At 37.1% G+C, this 27,909-nt stretch overlaps 1 protein-coding gene across 5 annotated transcripts in view; it reads right to left on the bottom strand.

Moving 5' to 3' along the window:
- Positions 1-27,909, bottom strand: part of thoc6 (THO complex subunit 6) — a 264,436-nt gene that overhangs the window by 15,034 nt on the left and 221,493 nt on the right. For all 5 annotated transcript variants that reach the window (XM_090391702.1, XM_090391706.1, XM_090391703.1 and 2 more), the window contains exons 10-12: positions 17,130-17,198; positions 3,895-4,008; positions 830-955 (exon numbers count right to left, since the gene is read on the bottom strand). In XM_090391702.1, coding sequence (XP_090247828.1) covers positions 830-955; positions 3,895-4,008; positions 17,130-17,198 — 309 coding nt within the window. The remainder of the gene's footprint in view (positions 1-829; positions 956-3,894; positions 4,009-17,129; positions 17,199-27,909) is intronic.

Below are 27,909 nucleotides of genomic sequence, written 5' to 3' on the forward strand. Positions count from 1 at the left end.
ATAAAGGATTAAACCAAGAATATAATTTCTTGGCATCTTTAATTTATAGTATAGCCATGTGGAAATATTTTCAACATCCTTCATGGAATGAACCTTATGAGAACAGGTTGAAGATTTGCGAGTTGCAGAAATTAGTTGATAGGCGGAAAAGGGGAGATATGATTGAGACATTCAAATTGCTAAAGGGTTTCTATAGGATTAATTCAGAGGATATTTTTGAGATCAGGACTGGTGGTGGGAGAACTAGGGGACACCTATGGAAGCTGGGCAAGAGTGTGGTTAGCAAGGGTGTTAGAGCTGGGTTCTTTACTTTTAGAGTGGTAAATGAGTGGAATAAGCTGCTAGAGTCTGTTGTGGGTGCTATGACGGTGAGTGAATTCAAGGCAAGCTATGATAGATACTGTGAGAATGTCGTATAGTTGTGTGGACGTGATGTTTAGGGCCTCCCTCAATGAGTCTAAGGACTCCCTGGAGTCGCCTGTAATAATAATAATAATACGGTGTTTCTCAAAAACTATAACCTCCAGCTCTTCAAAAAAATTGTCAACAGATTTCTTCTTTCCTTACCCGCATCCCACAGATGTACTAGAGGTTCTTGTATCTTTTGTATATGAGACAAATATTAAAAAACTCTGACTTAACTCTTGTAAACACAAGTTTCTATATTATATATTTCATAAAGATTATGTGTTGGCTATTCACTATGGATTTCAATGACTATATCATCCAGTATCAAGGTAATGCTCTAATCTAGTGATCTTTTAAATTTTCTACTTATTTGGTGCCATATTCTTTTGTAAGAAAAGTGGCTGCAGAATGAAAAAATTACCTTTTGATTATTGCCAATATTAACAGCAATACTGTAGATATTAGATGCTTCAGTAGGCACTTCAGCTTTTAGATCACCACTAAAACTCCAGTGATTTACATGAGGTTGTGATCCACCAGATATTATCTTAACATGGAGGAAAAAATCACGTTTTGAAATCAGTTTAGTTATAAATCATTCTATACAATTTTAATTTACACACTGTTAACATTGATATCTTCATTTATCATCTTAAGAAAGATTACTGCAGAAAGATAATATTTCTATAGTTTGAATTTCTGAAAATTACATTCACATAGTTCCAATTATTTGCTAATATGGAACAGCAAAGCTTAGACAAAATGGAGCTGTCCTTATGTAACTAATCTACAATGCTTAAAAATCAGCTGTATTTATTATTACTGATAGATTAAAAGTTATACACTATTCAAGTTGTAACAATATTTATGGCTAGATTAGGTAGTTTGTGATGGTGAATTTTCTGTAGTTTAGCATTGTGCCTGTGGGACTCCTATTAGGTATTTTTGGAGTCTGATAGACACAATGGAACTCCATCTGGGACTTAATAATATTAAACAGCCTAGTGAGGTGTACTGCCATTTCTCTTGCATTTATACTGTTGCTCTTGCAGTGTTTGAAATGTCCTCCTTTTGCCTTCATGCACATCCAAAGTCTGTGAGACCACATATTGATGGCAGCATGAACAACATCCAATGGAAATGCTATCACTGCTCGCTCCAAATCCACTATTAGGCTGGCAATGCTGGGGTATCATTTCTTGCAGGCTCTCTCTCAAGCTCCAACCACAATTTGAAGTCAACACAGATTCAGATCAGGACTTCCAGATAGCCAATCAGATAGTGATGTGTGGTTAGACACATTCTCCTCCAACTACTGTTGTGTGGTCCTCACCTTGTGTGCAGGGGCTGAGTCCTGTTGGAAGGTCCACCGCCTATGTGAAACAAGGTATTGTTCAGGGGGCCATACCACGGTTCCAGCATGGTGTCTTGATACACTTGGACACCTTTCTTGTAGAAATGCAAACTGGATACCCCCCTGATATGTCACCCCCACCAAACCATCACTGATGTGGGTGATGACCTCACTGAATCCTTGATGCTATGGCACGTGCTGTGCAACCATCCGGGACATATACCCAACTGTTTTGAAAATCGTCTCACCTGTGAAGAGGATATCTGTGTCTGTTGTTCGCGTACTGCCGGAGAAGTGCATTTGATTTTATTACTCTCTGGCACATAAGTTGTGCTTAGGAAGTGTCCAGTAGAACGATGATACTCTCACCCCCAGGTCATCAGTTAGTACACATGACGTCATTCTCTACGAAAAGTTCATCTCTTGCAACATCACTTTCTGAGTTCTCACAGGATTACAGTGGAGGCATGCCTTCACAGCCATAACAAGCTATTACGTCCTAATGCAGTATTGGTACAATGGTTAATATTCCCATCCACAAGTATCCTACTGATTCCGAGTGATTTTAGTGTGTTGAAAATAACAGGTGACTGCATTCCAACCTTGTGAAGTGCTATTACAGCTTCAAGGTTCTCATAAACTCCCCACTGCATGTTAACCTGCTAGACAATTCTCTCTCTACTGATAAACATGCAAATGTTGGCTGCACACAGCGGCACTAAGATGACTGGGCTAGCACAATCCTGTGGACAGTGCAGATGTTGTAACAGTATTTATTGCAAGACTGGAATAATTCTGTACCCTGGGTTCTCTATAATGAGAGTCAAATCAACTACCCTTTGATGTTTTTTCCATCAGCCATTCTGTTATCTGTCACCAGATTCATGTCTATTGAGTTGACTGTATATGGTGGACTGGAATCAAGGAGAAGGCAAGTGACAGGTGATGTGTCTCTTTATCTAGAATGCAAAGAACTTTTATATATGATTTTCAAATGAAGATGAGTTAGCCAGTCTTGTATGGAGGTGGAATAGTTTCTCACATTGCAAAAGAGGCAAACCAGTGAAGAACAGATATACTAAAAAGACATAAACCTAGACTTATAGCTTCAGCCATAATTTCAATAAAAACTTGTGCCTCTGCTGTTCATTTATACATTAATGATATTAAGAATGATTTCAGGGGAAACATCCAGCTGTTTTCTCATGACAATTCTAAACTTGGGAGGGCAACAGTTAGCCAGACTTCCAGAAAGTGATAAGGCTAGGGATTTGGTGATGATAGTAGCTAGGCAGTTGAAGTTCATGGTGCATGCTGCACAAGTGGGGCAAAAAGCACAAATGATCACATGGAGGTTGCAAAACATGACATATAGAGATAAGGATGTTGACAACTTCCTTAAAGGACTTTTATAGGATAGTGCAGAAGATTTTTAACATGTGACATTAGGAAGAACAAAAGGTCAACCCCAGAAGTTGTGTAAGACTGTCTCCCCCCCCCCCCAGTGGTTAGCCTTCAGACTATTTTTTAATTAATTATAAATTTATTGGCTATTTGTTGTCTTACTTATGCTTTGATGTTACTTTTTAAAATACTTCTGTTATTTGTAATTTAACTGTGTAACACTGTCATTGTACCGAAGATGCTTTTGATACTAAGGGGAAAAGTATATATTAAAATCAATTTCCACATAGATTTTCTTTTCTATCTCGAATTTAAATAAATATGGCAGCTTACACACCTATTCTGAAACAATGCTATATAATAAATAATAAGGGAACAATAAATAATCTTGGGAACAAATCTGGAATTTTGCGACATTTTAGTTGGCATTTTTAAGCTCTCTCTAAAAAACTTTAAACTGTCCAAAAAAGGTGATCTGATATTAGTGTCCTATTACATTTAATTTTAATAGAATTATATTTATTTCGATCCACAAACATAAAGATAATTATAAATCTGTATTTTATGCAATATTCATTTTTGACTTATAAGAATCCAAAGTGACATACATACATACACTCAATTTGTTAAATCTATTCATGGAAATTCAATGAAAAATTTAAAAAAATTATATTTCAATGCCTGCTATAGAATCATAATATTAGCACAATAAAGGTACATATACTAACCATGTCTTCATGAAAGAAAGACACTGTAGTTGTAGCATCTGGAGTTTGCAGAAGTGTGGCAGGAGAAAGTGAACGTAGATGCCAAATACAAAGAGTAGGTCCACCTCCACAAACCTAAAAAAAAAAAAAAGACGTTAGATTACACATATTATTAAAAATGATGCATAACAATTTGATTATATGAATACTTCCACTAACTTTTCAGTGAAAATATCTCTCTCCTCAAATCTATTGGCAAAATGCTTGCATGTTAATGATCCCTCTCTCACAGATGTTCAGTTTCTGCCTTGTGCCTCTTCTACAAATACTTTCATAGACAGTGTTCTGCTGAATTAATTAATTAAAAATAGTCTGAAGGCTTACCATGACATACACACATAAAATCTTGAAACTCACCAAACCAACTTCACTGCCTCCTCTTTCATTCCATCTACTTCTGTCCTTTGGAACAGTCTCCCCCACTCTGCCTTCCCCAAAGATTACAACCCTCAGGTGTTCAAGCAAAATGTGAACAGATTTCTCCTTTCTTCTATTCCTCTTGTCCACATACACAAAACACTAAGGTCGCGTGGCCTTTCATGTGAGGATCAGATAAAAAAAATAAATAAAAACCATCTATTGTAATAAGGTTGTTTAAAGGTAAAAGCCAAATAACCAGGAGGAGACCTCCACATCACTTTCAAGGAATGCAGAGAGAGACCGACTGGGCTTCTGACCTAATGTCCAATCCTCACACTGCCAGCCTATCTTCATTGGTTCTGTACCCAATAGATACCTACTAATGGGGCATACCATGGAATTAGCCAACCAAATTGTATTCTTCTGTTGGCTTAAACCACAAATACAGGGTGTTCGGGATAAATTTGACATATTTATAATTAATTATATTTTTCCGTAAGTTACATGTATTAACACACACTTCTCTTCATTTAAAAGTTTGGACCCTTCTTCATTCATATACAAGATGTCAGAAAGGATGGATAGCTGGAACCCACCTGAATCATGGAAGAGAATAACTTGTATCATGATGATTCGTGCCCGCCATCAAAATAAGGATATTACGACTGCTGCCCAATGCTCCCTGAATACAGTAAAAACAATCAGGCATGAACTAGAGACTTGCAATGGTGACTACGAGGATGTAGCAAGAAGAAAGATCCCTAGCAGACGATCTGATTGCGTTCGTACAGCAGAATTCCTCGCAAATCTGCAGGAACAGGTGTTGAAGAACCCTGGCATTGGAATTCGGGCTTTGTTCGTGGAGTTGCTAACTGTAGTCAAGCCCTGGATAACAAGGGTAGCCAATGGTAGGCCGTATGTATGGCAGCAGGATTCGGCCCCTTGCCACACCTCTGGGAAAAGTCAAAAATGGTTGTCTGAAAATTTCTACGACTTCACCAGTCCAAATGTTTGGCCTCCAAACTCCCCAGACCTTAACCCCATGGATTATTTTGTATGGGGCGCAGTTGAAAAAGACACCAATCGCACTTCCAGTAATACAAAAGCCCAGTTAATGGATAAAATTAAAACAGTTTTTGCGGCCCTTCCCAGGGAGACTGTAGCATCAGCTTGTTCGAGGTTCCGAAGCAGAATTGAAGCTGTGATCGATGCTAATGGTGGTTATTTTGAGTAAATCTTGTTGATAATATTGTAATTAACTCTGCCTGTAATGTTTTTTTGTCAATTCATTAAATTTAATAGATACAAAGAAGATTTTCTTTTTCCTTACGAAACTGTCAAATTTATCCCGAACACCCTGTACATATCATGGTATACCATGACAAGATTTCATGCCTACTGGGGCATTGCCCAGTTAAACAAGGCCCTCACTGTTTTTGGCAAGGAACCAGGGTGAACAATGAAAAGTCAGCTACTGGAACAAACTCCAACTCAACATCTAGAAGAAGATGAATCCAATATCAGAAGCAAACAGAAGATAGGAACCACAATATAAGGAGTATTAAAGGAAAGGAAATCAAATTTGCATAAGAACTAGAAAAATATCAAGTAGATATAATTGGCATTACTGAGACAAAGAATACAAAAACAGGTGAGATCTTACTAAATAACAAGCATAGGATGTTATATTCAGGCAATATTGACCAAGGAAAGGAAGGAGTTGCAATAGCATTCAACACCAAACATGAATGGAAGGCAGTCTCAGGTAGCTTTGTGGACAAACTTCAAAACTGGGAAATGGACAATGAAATTTATTTGTGCCTATGGCTCTCATAGAAGGTTCTCCCAAAGAAGTAGAGAAGTTTGGGTCATTAGAGCAGGAAGCTGACATAAAGAAAATGGAATAAGTGGTCCTTGTTGAAGATCTAAACATAGGAAATGAATCATACCAGGATATAGGAATGTTTTAGAAAAATTTTGAGAAAAATGCAAAGCTAACAATAATGATAGGAATCTACCATTATTGTTAGCTTTGTCCATTATTATTATTATTGTGACACCTCCAGGGAGTCCAAAGACTCATCGAGGGAGAGTGTGCCAACAGCATCGAATGATTGAACCCCTTCCAACTACTAACCGTGCTCAAACTTGCTTAACTTTTTGCATGAGCCATTAGTAGCAGAGGCTCTACCAATCAACCAGCAAAGGTTGGTCGATTGGTAGATTGAACGTGGCGTTAGTAGTGACTAGTCCAATTATTGTCCCAAGATATGGACTAGTCACTACTAATGCCACGTTCCAACATAAAGCTATGCACAAGTTCACATGGAGAGAAGACACAAGAAATGAGGAAAACCTCATTGACTATATCATTATTAATAGTGATATCTTCGTGCTGGTTCAGGAAGAGTATACAGAGGATATGAAATTGACCATCACTTAGTGATAAGTAAAATAAATATGAATATCACATTGAGGAGAACAGTATGTAAAAAAGTTTTAAAAAGAATTAAAGTTGAGCAGCTTTACAGGTTATTGTAAAGTTTACAGGTAAACTGTAGACTTAACAATACAAACATTATTCAAGAAAAAATAAAACAGTTTGTACACAAAAAACAAACTTCTGAGTTGCAGTAGCAAACTCTGAAAATAACATTGATTGATTCAACTAGGGAGATATATGGTGAAGTTATCTGCAAGGAGAGAAAAATAAGAACACCATAGTTGACACAAGATTAAAGAAGCTGTCCTGAACAAGAAGAAAGCATACCAAAAGTTCTTAGCAAATAAGTTGGCAGATGCCCTAAAAGAATACAGAGATAAATGTAAGAGAGCTAAGCTATGTGCAAAAGTAGCTAAACAAAGGTAATGGAAAAACTTCAGTAAGAACATAGAAAATAAATATTGAAAACAAGGTGGTGGTAAAATGTTCTGGAGGCTATTGAAAAAGTTTAGAAATGGAGAAAAGAGTACTGTAAAGTCATCAAAGATGATATAGGTGGCATGAAAACTGAAGATAAAGATATCCTGGATGTCCAAAGTAATATTGGAAGAAATAAAAGCCATCTAAAACTTGAAATGTGGAAAGGCAGCTGGAGTAGATGATATTCAACAAGAAATGCTTAAATATGGAAGTATAAAATGTTTGCAGTGACTACACTGCATAATTCAGAGGGCATAGTCAGAAGGCCGTATTTCAGATGATTGGAGCAGAGCTATCATATTCCTCATCTATAAAAAGGGGAATAAAGCTGAATGTGAGAATTACAGAGGGATTTCTCTACTAAGTGTTCCAGGTAAGATTTATTATATCTCAACCTCTCTAAGCATGCAAGCATACTTGGAGAGGTTGAGAAAAATTATAGAAGGAAAACTTGAAGAACAAAGCTGTGTTCAGTCCAAATAGAGGTTGTTAAGATCAGATTTTCAGTCTACAAGAAATAGTTGAAAAATTATGGGACTATGACAAGGTGCCCAGATAAAAGATTTTCAAAAGCTTTTCTCTGAGCACCTACTTATACTGGGTAAATGGAATATTATACAGAGCAATACATAGTCTATGAAGAATTACAGGACAATGTTTTGATATAAAATCAGGAGTAAGACAAGGATACACATTATTTCCAATCTTATTCATCATCTATATGGATCGCATTATGAAGGAAAGTGGCATTAAACCTGATATCAAACTCAACTCTTTGCTTTATGTAGATGATATTGTACTTCTAAACACACCCAGTGCAAGCCTCCAATGTTCTCTAACTAAACTGCATAACAAATTTGCATGAAAATTAGCAATATAAAGACAAAAACTATGAAAATAGACAGGAACATAGAAAACTTCAGCTGAATTCTGAATGGAGATCCTATAGAATAAGTAAAATATTTCAGCTATTTAGGCATAGTTTTTAGTGAAGATAGAACATTAAATTTGGAAAAACAGACAACAGAATAAGCAAAGTTTATATGATGGGGAGCCAGATGAATAAATTTATACTGAATAAGAGAGAAATAAGCCAAAACCAAACTAGCAGTATACAAGATAGCATTCAAGCTAGTTCTAAGTTATGGATATGAATGCTGGATTAGAAATAAAGCAATCAAAGACTAGAGACCACAGATATGAGAGTTCTGAGGAAAAATTAGAAGAGTGAACAGACGGCATCGATGACAGAATCATTAAAAATGGAGTAAATTAGAAATGAGATTGACATTGTTAGCACTGAAGAATGTATGAACAGGGCTAATCTAAGGTAGTATGGCCACTTAAATAGAATGCATGAGGAAAGGCTAAGAAAACAGGTGTTTATTGCTAAGATGACAGGCATCAAACACCTGTAATATGACAATATTCGAGTGCTGACATAATACTCATTTTTAGGAAAATTGTTGATAGGTGATTAATAATAATATAAACTTAATCATGTAGTGCTATCATAGAACACTCCTTGAAGGTACATACCAGAAAATTGATGATATATTGTACTGATCACAATAGTACTGTATTGTAGATTTATTGATCACAATAGATCATCTATGATGATCATTTGTGCTTAAAATAATCTGATAACATCAGAAACGAAACCTAACTCTCAAACCAATCAAACTCCCCAATAATCTCAAATAGTCAAATTCCCTGATATGCTTGAGCCAACCTATGTCATCTTAATACATCATCTCATTTAATACATTGTTCATTACCAAAAGAGCGTTACTTTTCAATTTAATATAGGAGTGTATTTGTATGGCTGGCTTTTGGAACTCTTGGTTTAAAATATAGGAAAGTGACAATTGCACATATCTAGGTATTCATTCTGCATATATATGTGCAATCTCAAAAACTAATTGACTTGTTATCTAAAAACCGACAGCATGTTCACATTCAGAATATTACTCCAGAAAGTGATACAATCTGGATTTTTGTCACTAAGTGCCATCAGCAGGTACAAACAGAATGAAGCAGGAAATATTCCAAGCATTTCATGATGCTGATTACTAAACTGTTAAATTTAATTTCATAGAAATTAAACATAAAAAATTAAAAATTTAATATTAAGAGAGCAATAGATAACATACATTTTGACATGACTGTAGACAAATGTTATTTCACCTTGTACAGCAATTCTTGTTTTGGAAATTATAGCAGTTAAAGAAACATATACAAAATTAATAAAAGCATGAATATATACTTTTTCTAATATAATTTACCTTTACAAGTTAATTAGAAATTTGATATTGTAAAGCTGTTTCACCTCAAGGGCTCACTTTTGTGAGTACGGGCATGGCAAACCCAAGGTACCAGATGCTGGACCATGTCTTACTTCATGTAACATACATCTGTTATATTATTCTGTAGACTGGTCCCTCCCCTTCTTTCTCCTCTCCTTGCTCCTTCCCCTGATGCTATTAGAGTATTCGAGGGCTAGGGATGAATCTTTCCTATCTTGCTAAGTCATTTCGTCTTATGCAGCCACCGAAGGAGGCAAGCTAGCCTCAATAGGTGCCGGTCCCAAGATCGGATAAATGGCGAGGGTTGATGTCAGGAAGGGCATCCGGTCGTAAAACTTCACTGCCAGCTCTAGCTATGATATGAGTCAAAGAGAAAATGATATAAGGGCTAGGGCGTACCCCTTAAGTGGCGTGCAGCCACATTGCCCTACAGTTGCGAGAAGTGTACGAGGGCTACCGCATCAAGGGCAGTTGTGGTCAAAGACGCGAGCCCAGCAGGTGGAGAGGATGTTGCGAGTGGGAACACTGAATGTTGGAAGCATGATTGGAAGGGGAAGTGAGGTGGCAGACATGAAGAGGAAGTTGGACATTTTATTTGTGCAGGAGACAAGGTGAAAGGGAGGGAAAGGCCAAGGAACTGGGAGATGGATATAAATTGTTCTATTCTGGAGTGAATAACGAGGGAAGAAATGGTGTAGGAATTGTGGTGTGTGACAGAATGAAGGGCGAAGTACTGGAAGTGGGTAGAAGAAACGACAGGATCATGCGAATGAAATTGGGTCTTGGAGAAGAGCGAGTGGTCGTATTATGTGTATATGCCCCACAAGTTGGCTGTACAGCAGAGGAGAAGGATGAGTTCTGGAACGTGTTAGATGAAGAAATGAGGGAACTGGAAGAAAACGAGATGGTGATTGTCGGAGGAGACTTTGAACGGACACATAAGGAGACAGAATAGACACTGTGATAGGGTGCATGGTGGCCACGGAGTGGGAATAATGAACCAGGAAGGAGAGAGGGTTGTGGACTTTGCAGTAGCGTTTGATCTGGCAATTGTGAACTCGTTTTTCTACAAGAGGGAAGAACATTTGATAACATTTAGGAGTGGTAACAACAGTTCACAAATTGACTACATTTTGACTAGAAGAAAACATCTTCAGGTTGTGACAAATTGCAAAGTAATTCCAACAGATCAAGTAGCACAGCAACACCGACTACTGTGTGCAGACTTTAAAATAAGATCGAAGATAAGAACCTTTGGAAGTCATGGGATGAAGACAATTAAGTGGTTTCGCTTAAAAGAAGAGAGTGTGAGGAATCGTTTTAGGGAGAGGGTGTTAGAGAGGATTTCGGATGGACTGGAAAGTGTACAAGATTGGCGGAAACATAATTCAAAGGTAATCCTGAGCTGTGCAATCGAGGTGCTTGGTGAGACATTTGGAAAGATTAGAGAGCAGAAGAAGAAGGGTGGTGGAATAATAATGTACAAGTGGCAGTGACAGCTAAGAGAAAGGCAAAGCAGAAGTGGGATGAGTCAAGAGTGGAAGAGGACAGAGAGAGAAAGCAAGAAGCCAAGAGAGTTGTAGCACAGGCGAAGGCCATGGCATATCAAGATCTGTATGATCAATTAGAAACAAAGGAAGGACAGAGAAAAATTTACCAACTAGCAAAATGTAGAAATAAAGCAGCTAAGGACATCTTACATGTGAGGCAGATCAAAGATGCTGAAGGAAGAGTATTATGGAGGGATGTGGACATAAGAAACAGATGGAAAATATACTTTGAGGGACTTTTGAATGAGGAAAATGAAAGGACTCACAGAGGAGATGGGCAGCCTTCTGAGGGGATGGTGCAGAACATCAGTAGAATGGAAGTGACGGAGGCCATGAAGAGGATGAGGAATGGAAAAGCGGTGGGCCCCGACAGAATTCCAGTGGAGGCATGGAAGGCACTGGGGGAAGAGGGAATTGACCTGCTGTGGGACCTGTTCATGAAAGTTTGCCAACAGGAAAATATACCTGAGGAATTGAGGGAGAGTACTCTTGTCCCCATCTACAAGGGTAAAGGGGATGCACAAGACTTTAAAAATTACAGAGGAATAAAGTTGATGTCCCATACAATGAAGATCCTAGAAAGGGTTCTTGATGGTAGATTGAGGGAGGAGGTGGAGATTGCAAAGGAACAATTTGGCTTCATGCCTGGTAGATCAACAATAGATGCTATCTTTGGCAGATGATGGAAAAGTTTCGAGAGAAACAACGGGAGCTATATCTGGCATTTATTGATCTGGAGAAAGCATACGATAGAGTGCCAAGGCAAGAAGTCTGGAAGTGTCTGAGGGAGAAGGTTCCAGAGATGTATGTCAGGTTGGTGCAGGAGATGTACAGAAATGTGATGACAAGTGTTCGGACCTGTCTGGGACAGACAGAAAGTTTTCAAGTAACAGTTGGCTTGCATCAAGGGTCAGCATTAAGTCTTTCTGTTTAACATTGTGATGGAGGAGGTGAGAGAAGATGCGCCTTGGACAATGTTGTATGCAGATGACATCTTGCTGTGTGCAGATTCAAGAGAAGAAGCAGGAACTAAACTGGAAAGATGGAGAAAAGTACTGGGAGAGAGAGGTATGAGACTGAGTAGAAGTAAGACAGAGTATGTGTTGCACAGTGGGCGGCAGCCAGGAGACAGATCTGGAAGGAAATGTCATCAGGAAGGTGAGGGACTTTAGATACTTAGGTTCAACAGTGGAAGAAGATGGAGGAGCTGAGAAGGAAGTGGAATGCAGGATACAAGTGGGTTGGAGGAACTGGAGAGAGAGATAGCTGGAGTGTTATGCAATAAGAGGGTGCCGATCAATCTGAAAGGCAAAGTCTATAGGGCAGTAGTGAGGCCAGCTATGATGTATGCTATAGAAACTGTGGTCCTGAGGAAAAATAACATCAGCAGGATGAAAGTAAAATTTGATTTTTAAGTTCCACGGTGAAAAATATGAAAAAAAAAAAAAAAAAGAGCTACTAAAAATTGTAGACCACACATTATCGAAACCGCGTTGAACAAGGGATACTACAAAGACTGCGTTATATCGAAACCACGTTATGAGGGTTACCTGTACTTACTAAAGTCTTCCCATGACTTTTGTTTAGCAAATTTTACATATGGCTTTTTTACAATTTTCTGTTATTCTATCAGTACATCAGTTGAGTTATCTACAAAAAAACTTTCATTTTGTTATCTTCTTTTTCAGGATTGCTGCTTTATCACTGCAAATAACATGACTACATACAACCCTGGTTGAATCAATCGATGTTTTCTTAGGATTTTTCTACAAGGAGACCCCAAGGCTTGGTTTTTGTTTTCCAATGCTAATTTTTTTTCTACAAGTAGTATTTGTAAATTCAAGTCTACAGTTCATCTCTGAAAATGGCTCAAATCTGACTCTTTTTAAAACTTACCACACTTCTCATTTCTGTCTTATTATATTTTTCCTACTCAAAACTAAATGGTGATCACTTCAAATTACACATTTACTTATATCCTGATTTTGCATGAAGATATCACTATAAAATAGCACAGTTTCCTTAATTTCTTGAGTGTCCTCTCCATGTGAATTTATGAAATTCTTTAGGTTACAATATGGTATTAGCAATAACAAATCCATGTCATGAAGAGAAATCCAGTAGGTAGCTACTATTATTATCACCTTTCCTCATTTCTCCACATTTTTCCTAAATATTTCTGGTGTTTAGTTCTCCAGCAAAGACCAATTTTTCCCTTTCCCACATTATTCATCTAAAGTAGGCAACACATTCATGTTGCCTTCTTTAGCAACTCAAAAAAACTGTTCTATATTATTTAGAAGAATCTTCTGTGGGACCATAAGCACAAATAGGTCTCATTATCCAATTCCCCATTTTGAAATTTACCCACATTGCTCTTCTTGACACTACCTGCGATTCACCAAATTTAACACAAAGTTAACTATGTGTTTATTGTTAAATGTATAGCTATTTCTTCCTTTCTTTAATCCCAGCTGCTTGATTATAACTATCTTATATTTAAGATAATGTCATCTTGGTTTGTTGCATGATCTAGTGTAATAAATTCCTCTGGATTAACTGTTGTGGAAAAAAGTTCATCATCAACATCATCAAATTCCTGACATGTACCCTCAAGGGGTGAACAGGATATGAAAGTACTACATGAAAAATGTACATCATTACTAACTTCCTATCTACAATTTTCCTCCAAATCAGTCTGTTACTTGTCAAGACTACAACATTATCAGATCTTATATTTCTACTGTCTAAGGCACTTTGTACCTTATCAATCCACCTATATCTTGGTCTTCCTCTGGGTCGTTTTCCGGCCAGAGAAAACTGGCAGAGAAAACTTGTTTTGCTATTCTTTTCTCGCCCATTCTGTTTAAGTGACCATACCACCTGAGATTAGCTCTGCTAAGGCATTCCTGGATTCTGACAATGTCTAGTTCTTTCCTGATATCCTCATTTTTAATATGCTATTGCCACTGATGCCATCTGCTCATGCCTCTAATCTTTCTCAGGACTCTCATATCTGCAGTCTCTAGTCTTTGGTCAAGTGTTTTACTTCTGACCCAGCTCTCAGATCCATAAGTTAAAATTGGTCTGAACACTGTCTTGTATACAGCTAATTTAGTGTTTTTGCTAATTTCTCTCTCATTCCATATAAATTTATTCAGTTGACTTCCTACATACCAGCTTTGTTGATTCTGTAGTTTATTTCCATATTTAATTTACCATTTTCACTAACAGTCGTTCCTAAGTAGCTGAAATGTTTTACTTGTTCCACAGGTTCCCCATTCACAACACAGTTGACATTTTCAAGAATTCTACCTATTTACATTGTCTTTGTCTTTTTAATGTTGACCTTCATACCATATCTATTACAACAGTTATTCAATTTAGTCAGGGAATCTTGCAAACTTGTAGCGAATTTATTTAGAAGTATAGCATCGTCCGCATAAAGCAAAGAGTTGACATTAACATCTCCAAATCTGATATCATGTTTAACACCACTGTCCTTCATAATGTGATCCATATAGATAATGAATAACAGAGGGGATAATGTACATCCTTGTCTCACACCAGATTTAATATTAAAATATCTTCCTGCACTTCCTTCAATTTTAACTGTTGACTTATAACTCAAATAAAGACAAAGTATTGCTTGATATAATGCCACATCGACACCATATAACTGTAGCGTATTGAATAGCTTCTCTCTTGGCAACTTGTCATATGCCTTTTCCAGATCGACAAAACTTAAATACATGTCTTTGTTATGTTCCCATGCTTTCTCAACTGTTTGTCGTAAAGTGAAGATCTGATCCTAACAGCCTCTATTTGGCCTGAATTTAGCTTGTTCTTCACCAAGCTTTTCTTCAACAATTCTTCTCAACCATTTCTCAAGTATACTTGCATAGATGTTGCCTAGAACACACAGTAGGGAAATACCTCTGTAATTCTCACATTCAGTTTTATTTCCCTTTTCATATATATGAGTACTATGAGAGCTCTACTTCAATCATCGGGAATTCGTTCCTCTGTCCAAGCTTTCTTAACTATGCAGTGCAGCCATGGTAAGACTTTTATACCACCATACTTCAGCATTTCTGGTCGAATATCATCAACTCCTGCTGCCTTTCACATCTCAAGCCTTTGATGGCTTTTTCTACTTCAAGTATGGATATGTATTCCTGACTGCATGGCATGTCAGTGTTTTTTGCCAATGTGCTGTCATCACTGCTTGTTTCATTTAGCAGTTTTTCAAAGTAATTACTCCATACTACAAGGATATCTTTTTCTTCCGTTTTCATGTCACCTTTATCATCTCTAATTCCTTTTACAGCACTCTTTCCTCCATTCCTAAGCTTTTTCAACAACCTCCAGAATATTTTTCCACCTTCTTGATATTTATTTTCTATGTTCTTGCCAAAGTCCTCCCATGACTTTTGTTTAGCTAGTTTTACACAGTGTTTAGCTTTCTTACATTTCTCTCTGTATTCTCTAAGAGTACAAGCTGACTTATTTGCCAGGAACTTTTGATATGCTTTCTTCATTTCCTTCACTGCCTCTTTAACTTCCTATGTCCACCATGGAGTTCTAATTTTTCTATCCTTGCAGACAACTTCACCACATGCCTCTCTTGCTGAATCAATCAGAGCTTTCTTCAAGGCTTGCCACTGAATCTCCAAGGTTTGATTCCTGTTCTCAAACTCTTTCATTTTTTCTTCAATAATCTTTGTGTATTTTAGTCTACAGTTCACATCTGAGAGCTGCTCAACTTTTATTCGCTTTAACATTTTCTTACATGTTATTCTTTTCAATATGATATTTAATTTTATCCTGCTCAAGACTAAATGGTGATCACTTCCAATTTCAAATCATCTGTACACTCTGGTGTCCTGCGTCAGGGAGAAAACATACATCACTATGAACAATAACATAGTCAACGAGACTTTTCTTATTCCTTGCCTCTTCTCTCCATGTGAATTTGTGCACATTTTTATGTTGGAACATGGTGTTAGTAATAACCAGTCCATGTCCTGAGCAGAAATCCAATAGGTATTTGTCATTATTATTAGCTTTGCTCTTTTCTTCAAATTTTCCCAAAATATTTTTGTATGTCTGACAATTTTGCTATTTAGATCCCCAACAAGGACCAACTTTTCCTTTTTCATTGTGTCAGTTGCATTTTCTAAAGCATAAAAAAATTCCTCCATTTCTACTTTAGTAGAACCTTCTGTGGCACAAATAAGTCTCATTATCCAATTCCCATTCTGATATTTGTCCACATCACTCTACTTGAGACTGCCTGCCATTCAAGAAGATTAGCCTCATATTTTGTGTTGAATACTACGGCTACTCCTTCTTTTCCTTGATTGTCATTTCCTGAATATAACATTTTGTATTTATTGCTCAGAAAGATCTCACCAGTTTTTGTATTTTTTGTTTCAGTCACTCCTATTATGTTGATCTGGTATTTATCTAATTCTTCAGCTAGCTACATTTCTTTGCCATTCAGGCTACTTATGTTGAAAGTACCGATCTTTAACTCTGGTGATGTTGAGTTGGGGTGTGCTTTCAGATTTGTTCCAGTAGCTGATTTTTCGATGTTCGGCCTGGTTCCCTGCCGAAAACAACAGGGGCCTTGTTTAACCGGGTGATGCCCCAGCCGGCATGAAATTTTGTCATGTTGTACCATCATATTCTATATTGGTTTAAGCCAATAAGAATACAATTTGGTTGGCTAAATCCCAAATTGCCAGCCCATCCTCGTTCGTTCAGTATCAAAGTAGATACCCAACAGGGTGCACCACGAGAAGGTGAGGATTGGACATTAGGCCAGAAGCCCTGGTCGGTTCTCCGCATTCCTTTAAAGGCTATGTGGAGTTCCCCTCTCAGTTATACAGCTTTGACCCTTAATCCTTAATTTTCTTAGGTATTTCATGACAATGATGATATGAAAAAAAAAAAAAAAAAGCCATGTTTAAAATGCACTTTTATCCATCACTTTGATGGATATATGAACATAAAAATGAACATAAAAATACCAAAAAGAATAAACATGCTTACCATCCAATCATCATTAGTATCCACAGCTACCGAACCAATCCATTTTCCAAATCGTTGTCTGTTTAAATTCTTAGTAAAAAAAAATACACAAGAAAGAAAGAACATACTCATAATTCATTCATAACTTTTGAATAATAATTTATTAATTATCTAACTAAACAGTTAAAAGATAATTCACTTTTGAGAATCTGCCATTCCAACTAAAATTGTACTTTACTTGGCAATAACTTTCAGTTGCTACTTTTAATTTTCAGTTAGAGGAGGAAAGTGTTTTTCATTTGGGTATCACAAGGAAAACATCTATGGTAGTACTAATTCCAATGAATTTAAAAGAAAATAACTTAATAATTATACTGATATATATGAGGATGGTCTGAAAAGTTCTTGGCCTAACAATAAAAAAACAAATTTATAATTTCAAAATTGTTTTTATTTTTCAACATAATCTTCCTTAAGACTAATACATTTATTCCAGCAATGCTCCAGCACCATTATCTCATGAATGTAGTGGTTCTCAGTAAGATGTGCAAAATACTCCCATACAGTTGCAACACCTCTTAATTCGAAGAAAAACACTGACCAGCAAAGAAGAGTTTCAGTCTTGGGAAGAGATAGAAGTCAGAGAGAGCTAAATCTGGGGAATAGGGTGGATGTTCCAACATTCATAGTGCAGATCCCTTAATTTTCCCATTGCCAAAACACCTTTGTAGGTAGATGTATTGTCCTGATGAAAGATGATTTTTTTCTTCTGCACACCGGGTATTTTCTCACGAATCTTTTTCGTCTAATCTGGTTAAAAGATCAGAATAATATTCCCAAGTTACTGTTTTACCCTTTTCAAGATAATTAATAAACAAAATACCTTTATCATCCCAAAACACTGATGCCATGACCTTTTCTGCTCATGGAACTGACTTTGTCTTCTTTGGCACCGAACAATTAGCTTCTGTCCACTGTTTTGACTGCTTTTTGGATTCTGGTATGTAATGGTGAATCAAAGTATCATCCATAGTAATAAATTGATGCACAAAATCAGTTTTATTCTTGTTAAAACGCCCCAAGCAATGTTCAGAGATTTTCATGTGAGTGTGTTTTTGATTTGCTGTGAGCAAGTATGGCACCCATCTTGCGCAAAGCTTTTTTATTTGCAATTCTTCATGCAAAATATATTCTACACATTCTTTTAAAATGCCTATAGTCTCAGCAATTTCACGCACTTTGACTTGCTGGTCATCCAATACCATATGCACTTGATCAATGATTTCTGCTGTTGTTACACTTTTTGGATGTCCCTTCATGTGTATCATCTTCAAGGCTGGTATACGGCCATGTTTAAACTCGGCAGCCCATTTCTTAATTGTCAAAAACAAAGCAGAAGAGTGCCCATATACTTTTATGAACTTCAAATAAATTTCTTTTGGCGTTAAGCTTTCTTTTACAAAGAATTTTATAACAACATGATACTCAATTTATCCATTTCAAGGGATACAGACAACACTTTTGCTTCAGACAGCTGTTTGTTTCATACTACTTGATAGAATGACTTGCAATTTCTCATGGATGCTTATGACAGATGTACCAACTTCGAAAAAAAAAAATCTTGCTGATAGTGTTGCCATCTATGGTTGAGGCCAAGAACTTTTCAGACCACCATCATACCTATAAAATTGTTTTTGAATTCATAATACATACTATTTTTGCAGCCTCTTTATTCTTGCCAGAAATAAATTGATGAAAACAGACAAAAAATATTTTTTTTTTTTACATAGAGCTGTTAAACTTCAGGTTAACAGTTAATGATGCTCACATTAATGAAGTCAAATGAACGCATAACTTGTGATCTGATTGATATACTGCCTTTCACATGTAATGAGGTAATTACATCTTGGTTTGTATAGCACATATAAGTGTGTGAATTGTTTCAGATGTTTATTTTTGATATGAACTTTTTGACAGAGCTAGTATATGAAAGCATCTTGGTCTAATGCAATAAAATGCTATGTTTCCTCCCTTTTTGGATAAATGGTAAGCCCAATTTAGATGCATTTTTCCCTCTCTACACCTTTAATATGTTCAAATTGCTCCTGAATGACAAATTAAAGAAACCAAACATCCTTTGCAAATGCCTAGCTCCTTTAATAGTGAATGACACTGGTGATTGTAACATATAGTGCAGGCTTTGTGCAATTCTTATTTCTTATATTCTGCTGTTTTGATTGATGAAACATGATTGATAGGCTATTCTGTCAATTATGTTATTTTATATAATAGTCTAATCCATTCACACTAAGTTTTTACCTTTTCAGCTGAGATGGTGTATGTCCTGTTACTTACAGTAGCACTGGTGATACCACATTTCTATGACAGGTAGTAGCGTGATGAAGATTGTAGGCGAGTAGAAAGGCTTATGTGTGGGAAGTTTGTGTTGATTTATTTGACAGTATTAATTCACAACACGGAATATTAAGAAAAGAACTAAAGTCTTAGTTCCTCTTTATCGATCTTAGTTCACTTTATTTATCTATTGTTGGATAAAGAGAGAGAAAAAAACACAAGTAATAATCCTAAAATCCATTTCATAATGGAACTAGTCACATGTCTTCCTGATGCTTCATTATATTTTTCTGTTTATAGAAAATCTAGACATATAGGGAGATATTTGTACAAGCAATCACACCGCCATCCAACTCAACAACAACATGGCATCCTAAAAACCATAGCTCACAGAGAGCTATCTGTTCCAATGACAATGCTCTTACTTCTGAACTCACTCGCACACTTTTTTTAGCCAATGGCTATAATCCCCAAAGAATAGACAAAATACCAAATATTCCCCAGAAACGCCTTCGTTGCCTAATATGCAAGACTACAGCAAAACTGTTGCCATTCCATACATTCAGGGCACATCTGAAAAGATACTTAAAGTGGTTAATAAATATCAGCTCTGCACCACATTTAAACCATATATCAAATAGGCATCTCTCTCATCCATTCACCAAGGACAACCTCCCTCTCCTTTTTCACACCCAGGAGTGTATGAAGTGCCCTGTACTTGTGAGCTGGCTTACTATGGACAAACAAGAAGAACTGCTAAAATGTGCCTTGAAGAACATAAAAAATACATTTGCCACTATCGTTATGCCCAATTGAGATGACTAGTAGACCATGCTTTGGATACTCTTTTACATAGGATCAAATGGTAAAAAAACAAGTAATACACAGAAGCCATTAGAAATAAGAGATTGTTTTTGGAATCAGCAGCAGCTTTAAAACATTCTCCAAAACTCAACAAGTATGGTGGTACCAATTTACCAAAAATCTGAGAGACAGTCATTTTAAGATATAATCAAGCTCCCTCCCCTGGAGCCTTGCTACATAAGGAACTCATCATCAATATATCTGATTCACTATTTTGGTTTTAGCTGGCATCCTTCCAAAACATTTATACACTATCTGATCAAAAATATCCAAATATTAATTCATAGTAGTGGATATGGTTATATACATCACAAGTATGGCTCATAAAGTTATAAAAGCCAGCTTACAGTCTTGCAATCTTCCAAGCAAACACTAACATTAAAATGGGAGGTACTGAAGAGCTCAGTGACTTTCAATATGACACTATCACAGGATGCTAACATCAGCAAAGGGCAATGCCTAGCATCAGTTGGAAAGGTGTAAACTCACAGCCAATTAACTATGGAGCAGTGGAAATGCATTCTCTGGAGTGATGAATCACACTTTACACCTAAAATTTGGTCATTTCAAGGATATTTATATATCTTTGGAATAGCAACATGTTTTGAAGTTAAGTGACCTTTCATTAATTTCTTTCAGTGAACTGCAGAGATCCTTGAGGAGATTGCCAGTTTGTGTTGTGTATCAGCTGTGTTAGGTCATCACACATTTAGTAGACATGATTATGTGATCAAAATGATAGACCTATTATGGTACCCCATAATAAGTCTATCATTTTGATCACATAATCAATCATTTCTAGTCAAATGTTCGGAACATTGCATTTCAAGTATTTTAGACATGAACTATAATATCTTTGATATCACACACACACACATTTTAATAACTTCTCTTTGAAAACATATGCTGAAGATGCATTCACAATACCCACTAGATGATTCGATTCACTAACGCACGTCATGAGAAGAACCCAGACCTCACAAGCTTCCTGACTTTACCCTTACTCAGCTTCTAGGGATGACTTAAATTCCACTCCCTCACACACATACACATCTGGCAAGTGCTATAAAACTTCCCTTCTATATAGAATAATATATACTTCTCTTATCTCCTCTTTCCATTTCTTAAACTCTGAAGACTATATTCCTGGCTTTTGAATTTTGCATCTGGCTTCTGATGCAAAATTCAAAATTTAGATATAATCTTGGTTACTTATCAGTAAATCTTTTTGAATTTCTCCTCAACTTCACGGAACTAAGTAAACATATCCAAGCAAAGTAATGCATATGTCATCATCAAATTCCTGACATGTACCCTCAAGGGGTGTACAGGATATGATAGTATTACATGAAAAATTTACATCATTATTAACTTCCTATCTACAATTTTCCTCCAAATCAGTCTGTTACTTGTGAAGACTCCAATATTATCATTATCAGATCTTATATTTCTATCGTCTAAGGCACTTTATACCGTATCAATCCACCTATATCTTGGTCTTCCTCTGGGTCATTTTGCTGCCAACCTGGCAGAGAACACTTGTTTTGCTAATCTTTCCTCTCCCATTCTATTTAAGTGACCATACCACCCGAGATTAGCCCTGCTAATGCACTTCTGGATGCTGACAAGGTGCTTTCCTAATATCCTCGTTTTTAATATGATATTGCTATTGATGCCATCTGTTTACGCCTCTAATCTTTCTCAGGACTCTCATATCTGTGGTCTCTAGTCTTTGGTCAAGTGTTTCACTTCTGACCCAGCTCTCAGATGCATAAGTTAAAACTGGTTTGAACACTGTCTTGCATACAGCTAATTTAGTGTTCCGACTAATTTCTTTCTTATTCCATATGAATTTATTCAGTTGACTTCCTACCATACCAACTTTGTTGATTTCTGTTGTCTATTTCCATATTTAATTTACCATCTTCGGTGAATAGTCCGTTTTTCCCCGCGTTTTTCTATGTTTATGAGTGCAAAATTGTTTCTCTGAATACGAGTGTACTTCAGTGGTTGTTTTTTGGAAGTTAGTTGCTGTTTTTCAATGTTTATGAGTGCAAAATTGTTTCTCTGAATACGAGCGTATTTCAGTGGTTGTTTTTTGGAAGTTAGTTCCTGTCGCGATATAATATATTTTGGTTACCATCGGAATTGAATGCATAACAGTGGAAGACAAAACGAAGCTAAGTTTTCATTACTGTATTTAGTTATATTTCATTTTATTTAGTGTACTTAAATGTTTTGTTTTGCTTGTAATTGTTTGTACTTTTTTTCTTATTTATTTAACGGAATTTATTAATTGAATAATTAACGATTACGCTGCTTGGCAGTAAGGAATGATGGTGGATTCAGCTGCAGTCGAAAGTGGCATATCGCCAAGTTCTCCGCACATTTAAGAACTCTATTTAGCCATAGTATTCAACACAAAATACGAGGCTAATCTTCTTGAATAGCAGTCAGTCTCAAGTAGAGTAATGTGGGCAAATATGAGAATAGGGAACTGGACAATGAGACTTATTTGTGCTTATGGTAACACAGAAGGTTCTACTAAGGTAGAAGTAGAGGAATTTTTTCATGCTTTAGAGAAAGCAACTGACACAATGAAAAAGGAAAAGTTGGTCCTTGTTGGGGATCTAAATAGCAGAGTAGGAAATGATTGTGAGACATACAAAAATATTGTGGGAAAATTTGGAGAAAAGAGCAAAGCTAATAATAATGGCAAATATCTGTTGGATTTCTGCTCGGGACATGGACTGGTTATTACTAACACCATGTTCCAGTATAAAAATGTGCACAAATTCACATGGAGAGAAGAGGCAAGGAATAAGAAAAGTCTCATTGACTATATTATTGTTCATAGTGATGTATGTTTTCTCCCTGATGCAGGACACCAGAGTGTACAGAGGATTTGAAATTGGAAGCGATCACTATTTAGTCTTGAGCAGGATAAAATTGAATTTCATATTGAAAAGAATAACATGTAAGAAATTTTTAAGCGAATAAAAGTTGAGCAACTCTCAGATGTGAACTGTAGACTAAAATACATAAAGATCATTGAAGAAAAAATGAAAGAGTTTGAGAACAGGAATCAAACCTTGGAAATTCAGTGTCAAACTCTGAAGAAAACATTGATTGATTCTGCCAGAGAGACATGTGGTGAGGTTGTCTGCAAGGATAAAAAAATCAGAACTCCCTGGTGGACACAGGAAGTTAAAGAGGCAGTGAAGTTCCTGTCAAATAAGTCAGCTTGTGCTATTAGAGAATACAGAGACAAATGCAAGAATGCTAAACACTGTGTAAAACTAGCTAAAGAAAAGTCATGGGAGGACTTTGGCAAGAATATAGAAAATAAATATCAAGAAGGTGGCAAAATATTCTGGAGGTTGTTGAAGAAGCTTAGGAATGGAGAAAAGAGTGCTGTAAAAGGAGTTAGAGATGATAAACGTGACATCAAAGGAAGAAAAAGATATCCTTGAAGTATGGGGGTAATTACTTCGAAAAATTGCTGAATGAAACAAGCAGTGATAGCACAGTGGTAAAATACACTCAATAGCATGCAGTCAGGAATATATATCCATACTTGAAGTAGAAAAAGCCATCAAAGGCTTGAAATGCAGAAAGGCAGCAGGAGTAGATGATATTCGACCAGAAATGCTGAAGTATGGTGATACAAGAGTCTTACAGTGGCTGCACTGCATAGTTCAGAAAGCCTGGACAGAGGGACGAATTCCCAATGATTGGAGTAGAGCTCTAATAGTACCCATATATAAAAAGGGAAATAAAACTGAATGTGAGAATTACAGAGGTATTTCCCTACTGAGTGTTCCTGGCAAGATCTATGCAAGTATACTTGAGAAACGATTGAGAAGAATTGTGGAAGAAAAGCTTGGTGAAGAACAAGCTGGATTCAGGCCAATTAGAGGTTGTCAGGATCAGATCTTCACTTTACGACAAATAGTCGAAAAAGCATGGGAATATAACAGAGATCTGTATTTATGTTTTGTAGATTTGGAAAAGGCATATGACAAGGTGCCATGAGAGAAGCTATTCAATACGCTACAGTTATATGGTGTCAATGGGACATTATATCAAGCAATACTTAGTCTTTATTTGAGTTGTAAGTCAGTAGTTAGAATTGAAGGAAGCACAGGAAGATGGTTTAATGTTAAATCTGGTGTGAGACAAGGATGGTGTGAGACAATATACATTATCCCCTCTGTTATTCATTATCTATATGGATCACATTATGAAGGAAAGTGGTATTAAACAGGATATCAGAATTGGAGATGTTAATGTCAACTCTTTGCTTTATGCGGATGATGTTATACTTCTAAATAAATCCGCTACAAGTCTGCAAGATTCTCTGACTAAATTGAATAGCTGTTGTAATAGATATGGTATCAAGGTCAGCAATAAAAAGACAAAGACAATGAAAATAGGCAGAATCATTGAAAATGTCAACTGTGTTGTGAATGGGGAACCTGTGGAACAAGTAAAAGATTTCAGCTACTTAGACACGATTTTTACTGAAGATGGTACATTAAATATAGAAATAAACAACAGAATCAGCAAAGCTGGTATGGTGGGAAGTCAACTGAATAAATTCATATGGAATAAGAGAGAAATTAGTCGGAACACTAAATTAGCTGTATACATGTTCAAACCAGTTTTAACTTATGGATCTGAGAGCTGGGTCAGAAGTAAAACACTTGACCAAAGACTAGAGACCGCAGATATGAGAGTCCTGAGAAAGGTTAGAATCTTGAACAGACGGCCTCAATGGCAATATCATATTAAAAACGAGAATAATAGGAAAAAACTTGACATTTTCAGCATCCAGGAATGTGTTAGCAGAGCTAATCTCAGGTGGTATGGTCACTTAAACAGAATGGACGAGCAAAGATTAGCAAAACAAGTGTTCTCTGCCAGGTTGGCAAGAAAAAGACCCAGAGGAAGACCAAGATATAGGTGGATTGATACGGTACAAAGTGCCTTAGACGATAGAAATATAAGATCTGATAATGTTGGAGTCTTGATAAGTAACAGACTGATTTGGAGAAAAATTGTAGATAGGAAGTTAGTAATGTAATTTTTTTCATGTAGTGCTATCATATCCTGCCATGTACCCCTTGAGGGTACATGGCAGGAATTTGATGATGATGATGATTATAAGCAATATCATAAGGGACTTTGTAGCATGCAGTACTTGCGGCATGTATGTGTCTCGGGAATTGGATATGTGGCTTGTGAAAGAGAGCGGAGAGAGTGTATGTGCGCAAAATGTAGGCAGTGGGAGGAAATAAGTGCATTCGAAATATCAATATCCGACCTTGCTGCTCCAGGAACGGGGAATGAATGTAGGAAGACAAGTAGTGTGATAGGAGAGAATGAAAAAAATATATATGAATGAGAAAATAATAGTTGATAGTGTGGAAGGCATGAGCGACTGTGAAAGTTTAGGAGATGGTTTTGTTTGGGAGAGTGAATTTAGATTAAGAGTGACTGACCTGCAGAGGGAGATAGATGAGCTGAAAGAGGAGGTGGAATGTCTTGTGAATGAGAGCAGAAGTATGAATGATAAGATTAGGAGAATGGAAGAGATAAATGCAAGCCGAATCAGAGTAGGGGAGAGAGTGAATATTGGGAGCGTTAGAAGAGGAGAGAAAGGAAACAGTAGAAGAGAGGGAATGAGTGAGAGGTATGGGGGCTCTAGAAGAAGAGAGAATGGAAACAGTAGAAGAGAGGGAATGAGAGAGAGGAATGGGAATTCTAGCAGACGACAGGATGGAAACAGTAGGAGAGATGGAATGAGAGAGAGATATATGGAAGTGCAAGAAGTGGAGAGAATGGAAACAGTAGGAGAGATGGAATGAAAGAGAGAGGAATAGGAATGCTAGAAGACGAGAGGATGGAAACAGTAGGAGAGACGGAATGAGAGAGGGACATGGAAGTGTTAGAAGAGGAGAGAATGGAAACAGTAGGGGAGAGAGGTATGGGAATGCTAGGAGAGAGAGAATAGCAGTAGAGGAGAGAGAATGAGAGAAACCTATGGGAATGAAAGAAGAGGAGAGAATGGAAACAATAGGAGAGAGGGAATGGTAAGAGGTATAATGTATGGCGACTGTTCAAGATAGGATGTGTGAGTAGTGTTTGCCAGGAGGAACAATAGAAAGGGTGACAATGGCAATTAAGAGAGGTGAAAGGGTGGATGAGATGACTGTGATGGTAGGAACAAATGACTTGAGTGGTAATGTAAGTCGGGCAGTGAGAGATATGAGATTTTTGCTTGAGGTTGTATGGAAGAAAACAGAGAGAGGAAAAATAGTGTGCGTGTTGCCTAGGTATGATAATGATGAGCTGAGCAGAAGAGCAGTGATATTGAATGGCATAATAGCGAGAATGTGTGACAAGAGAGGACTGGTATATATGGATGCTTGGAGTGCATTTGAGGAAAGAGAGGAATTGTATGCGAGAGACTGCTTACATTTGAATGAGGAAGGACGTAGGCATCTGGAGAGATTGCTGTTCTGAACGAGTCAGTGTGTCCCATGGAGGATGATAGCAGGGGTGGCCTCTTGTGGGAATGGATACTTGGGAGAAGGGAGACGACATCAGGTAACACTGAGCCCAGTGGAGTCTAGAAGAGATGGCATTTATATGCTTTATACTAATGCCAGGAGTATCCGGAATAAGGGAGAGGAATTGGTGGTGCAGATAGCATCAGCCTGGCCAAAAGTTATTGGGATCACTGAGACGTGGTTGACAGAAGGGGATATAATAACAGGAATAGAAGTTGCTGGGTACAGCATTTTTTGTCAGGATAGGAGGGGAAAGCATGGTGGTGGGGTACTGCTTATGATAAGTGATAACCTATGTCCTCTAAGAGTGGAGGCTTTGGAAGGAAGTGAGACAAATGATTTTGAGAGAATATGGGGTGTTGCTACAGACCCAGGAGATGTTTAGACAGTTAAATTTGGCAAGTGCAAGAAGAATGATTGTTATGGGAGATTTTAACTACAGTAGTATAAACTGGGGAGAGGAAGATGCATGTAGCAATAAGGGAATGTAATTTCTAGAATTCTTGAGGGACAAATGTCTTAGGCAACATGTAACAGAGGGAACAAGAGGTTCAAGAGTTTTGGATTTGGTTATAGCATCAGAGGAGTTGATAATAACCGAGATGACATCTCTCCCACCAGTTGGAGAGAGTGACCATATGGTTTTGACTTGGAAAATGAATAGACATGCAGGAGTATCAAAGAGACGGGAACTTATGTGGAATTGTAAAGCAGGTGATTATAATAGTCTTAGACTTCAACTTCGGGAAGTTTCATGGAGGGAGGAATTCGAAGGCCGGGATATCATTAGTGCGTGGGAAATTGTGAAAGAATATTTGTTAGCAGCAATGGCAAGTTGTATACCACGAATGAAGAAGAGGACACAATTTGGAGTAAAGTGGATGACAAACAATATTAAACAGGAATTGCATGCGAAAAAGAGGCTATGGAAGAGATATAAGAAGACAGGTGAAGAGAAGATGCATGAAGAATATAGGACACAGGCCAGAAGAGTGACTAGTGTGGTA

The sequence above is a fragment of the Typopeltis vanoorti genome, chromosome 4 (genome assembly GCF_054136105.1).
Source record: "Typopeltis vanoorti isolate ZY-2024b chromosome 4, IOZ_Tvanoo_1.0, whole genome shotgun sequence".
In the NCBI taxonomy this organism is placed as follows: Eukaryota; Metazoa; Arthropoda; class Arachnida; order Uropygi; family Thelyphonidae; genus Typopeltis; species Typopeltis vanoorti.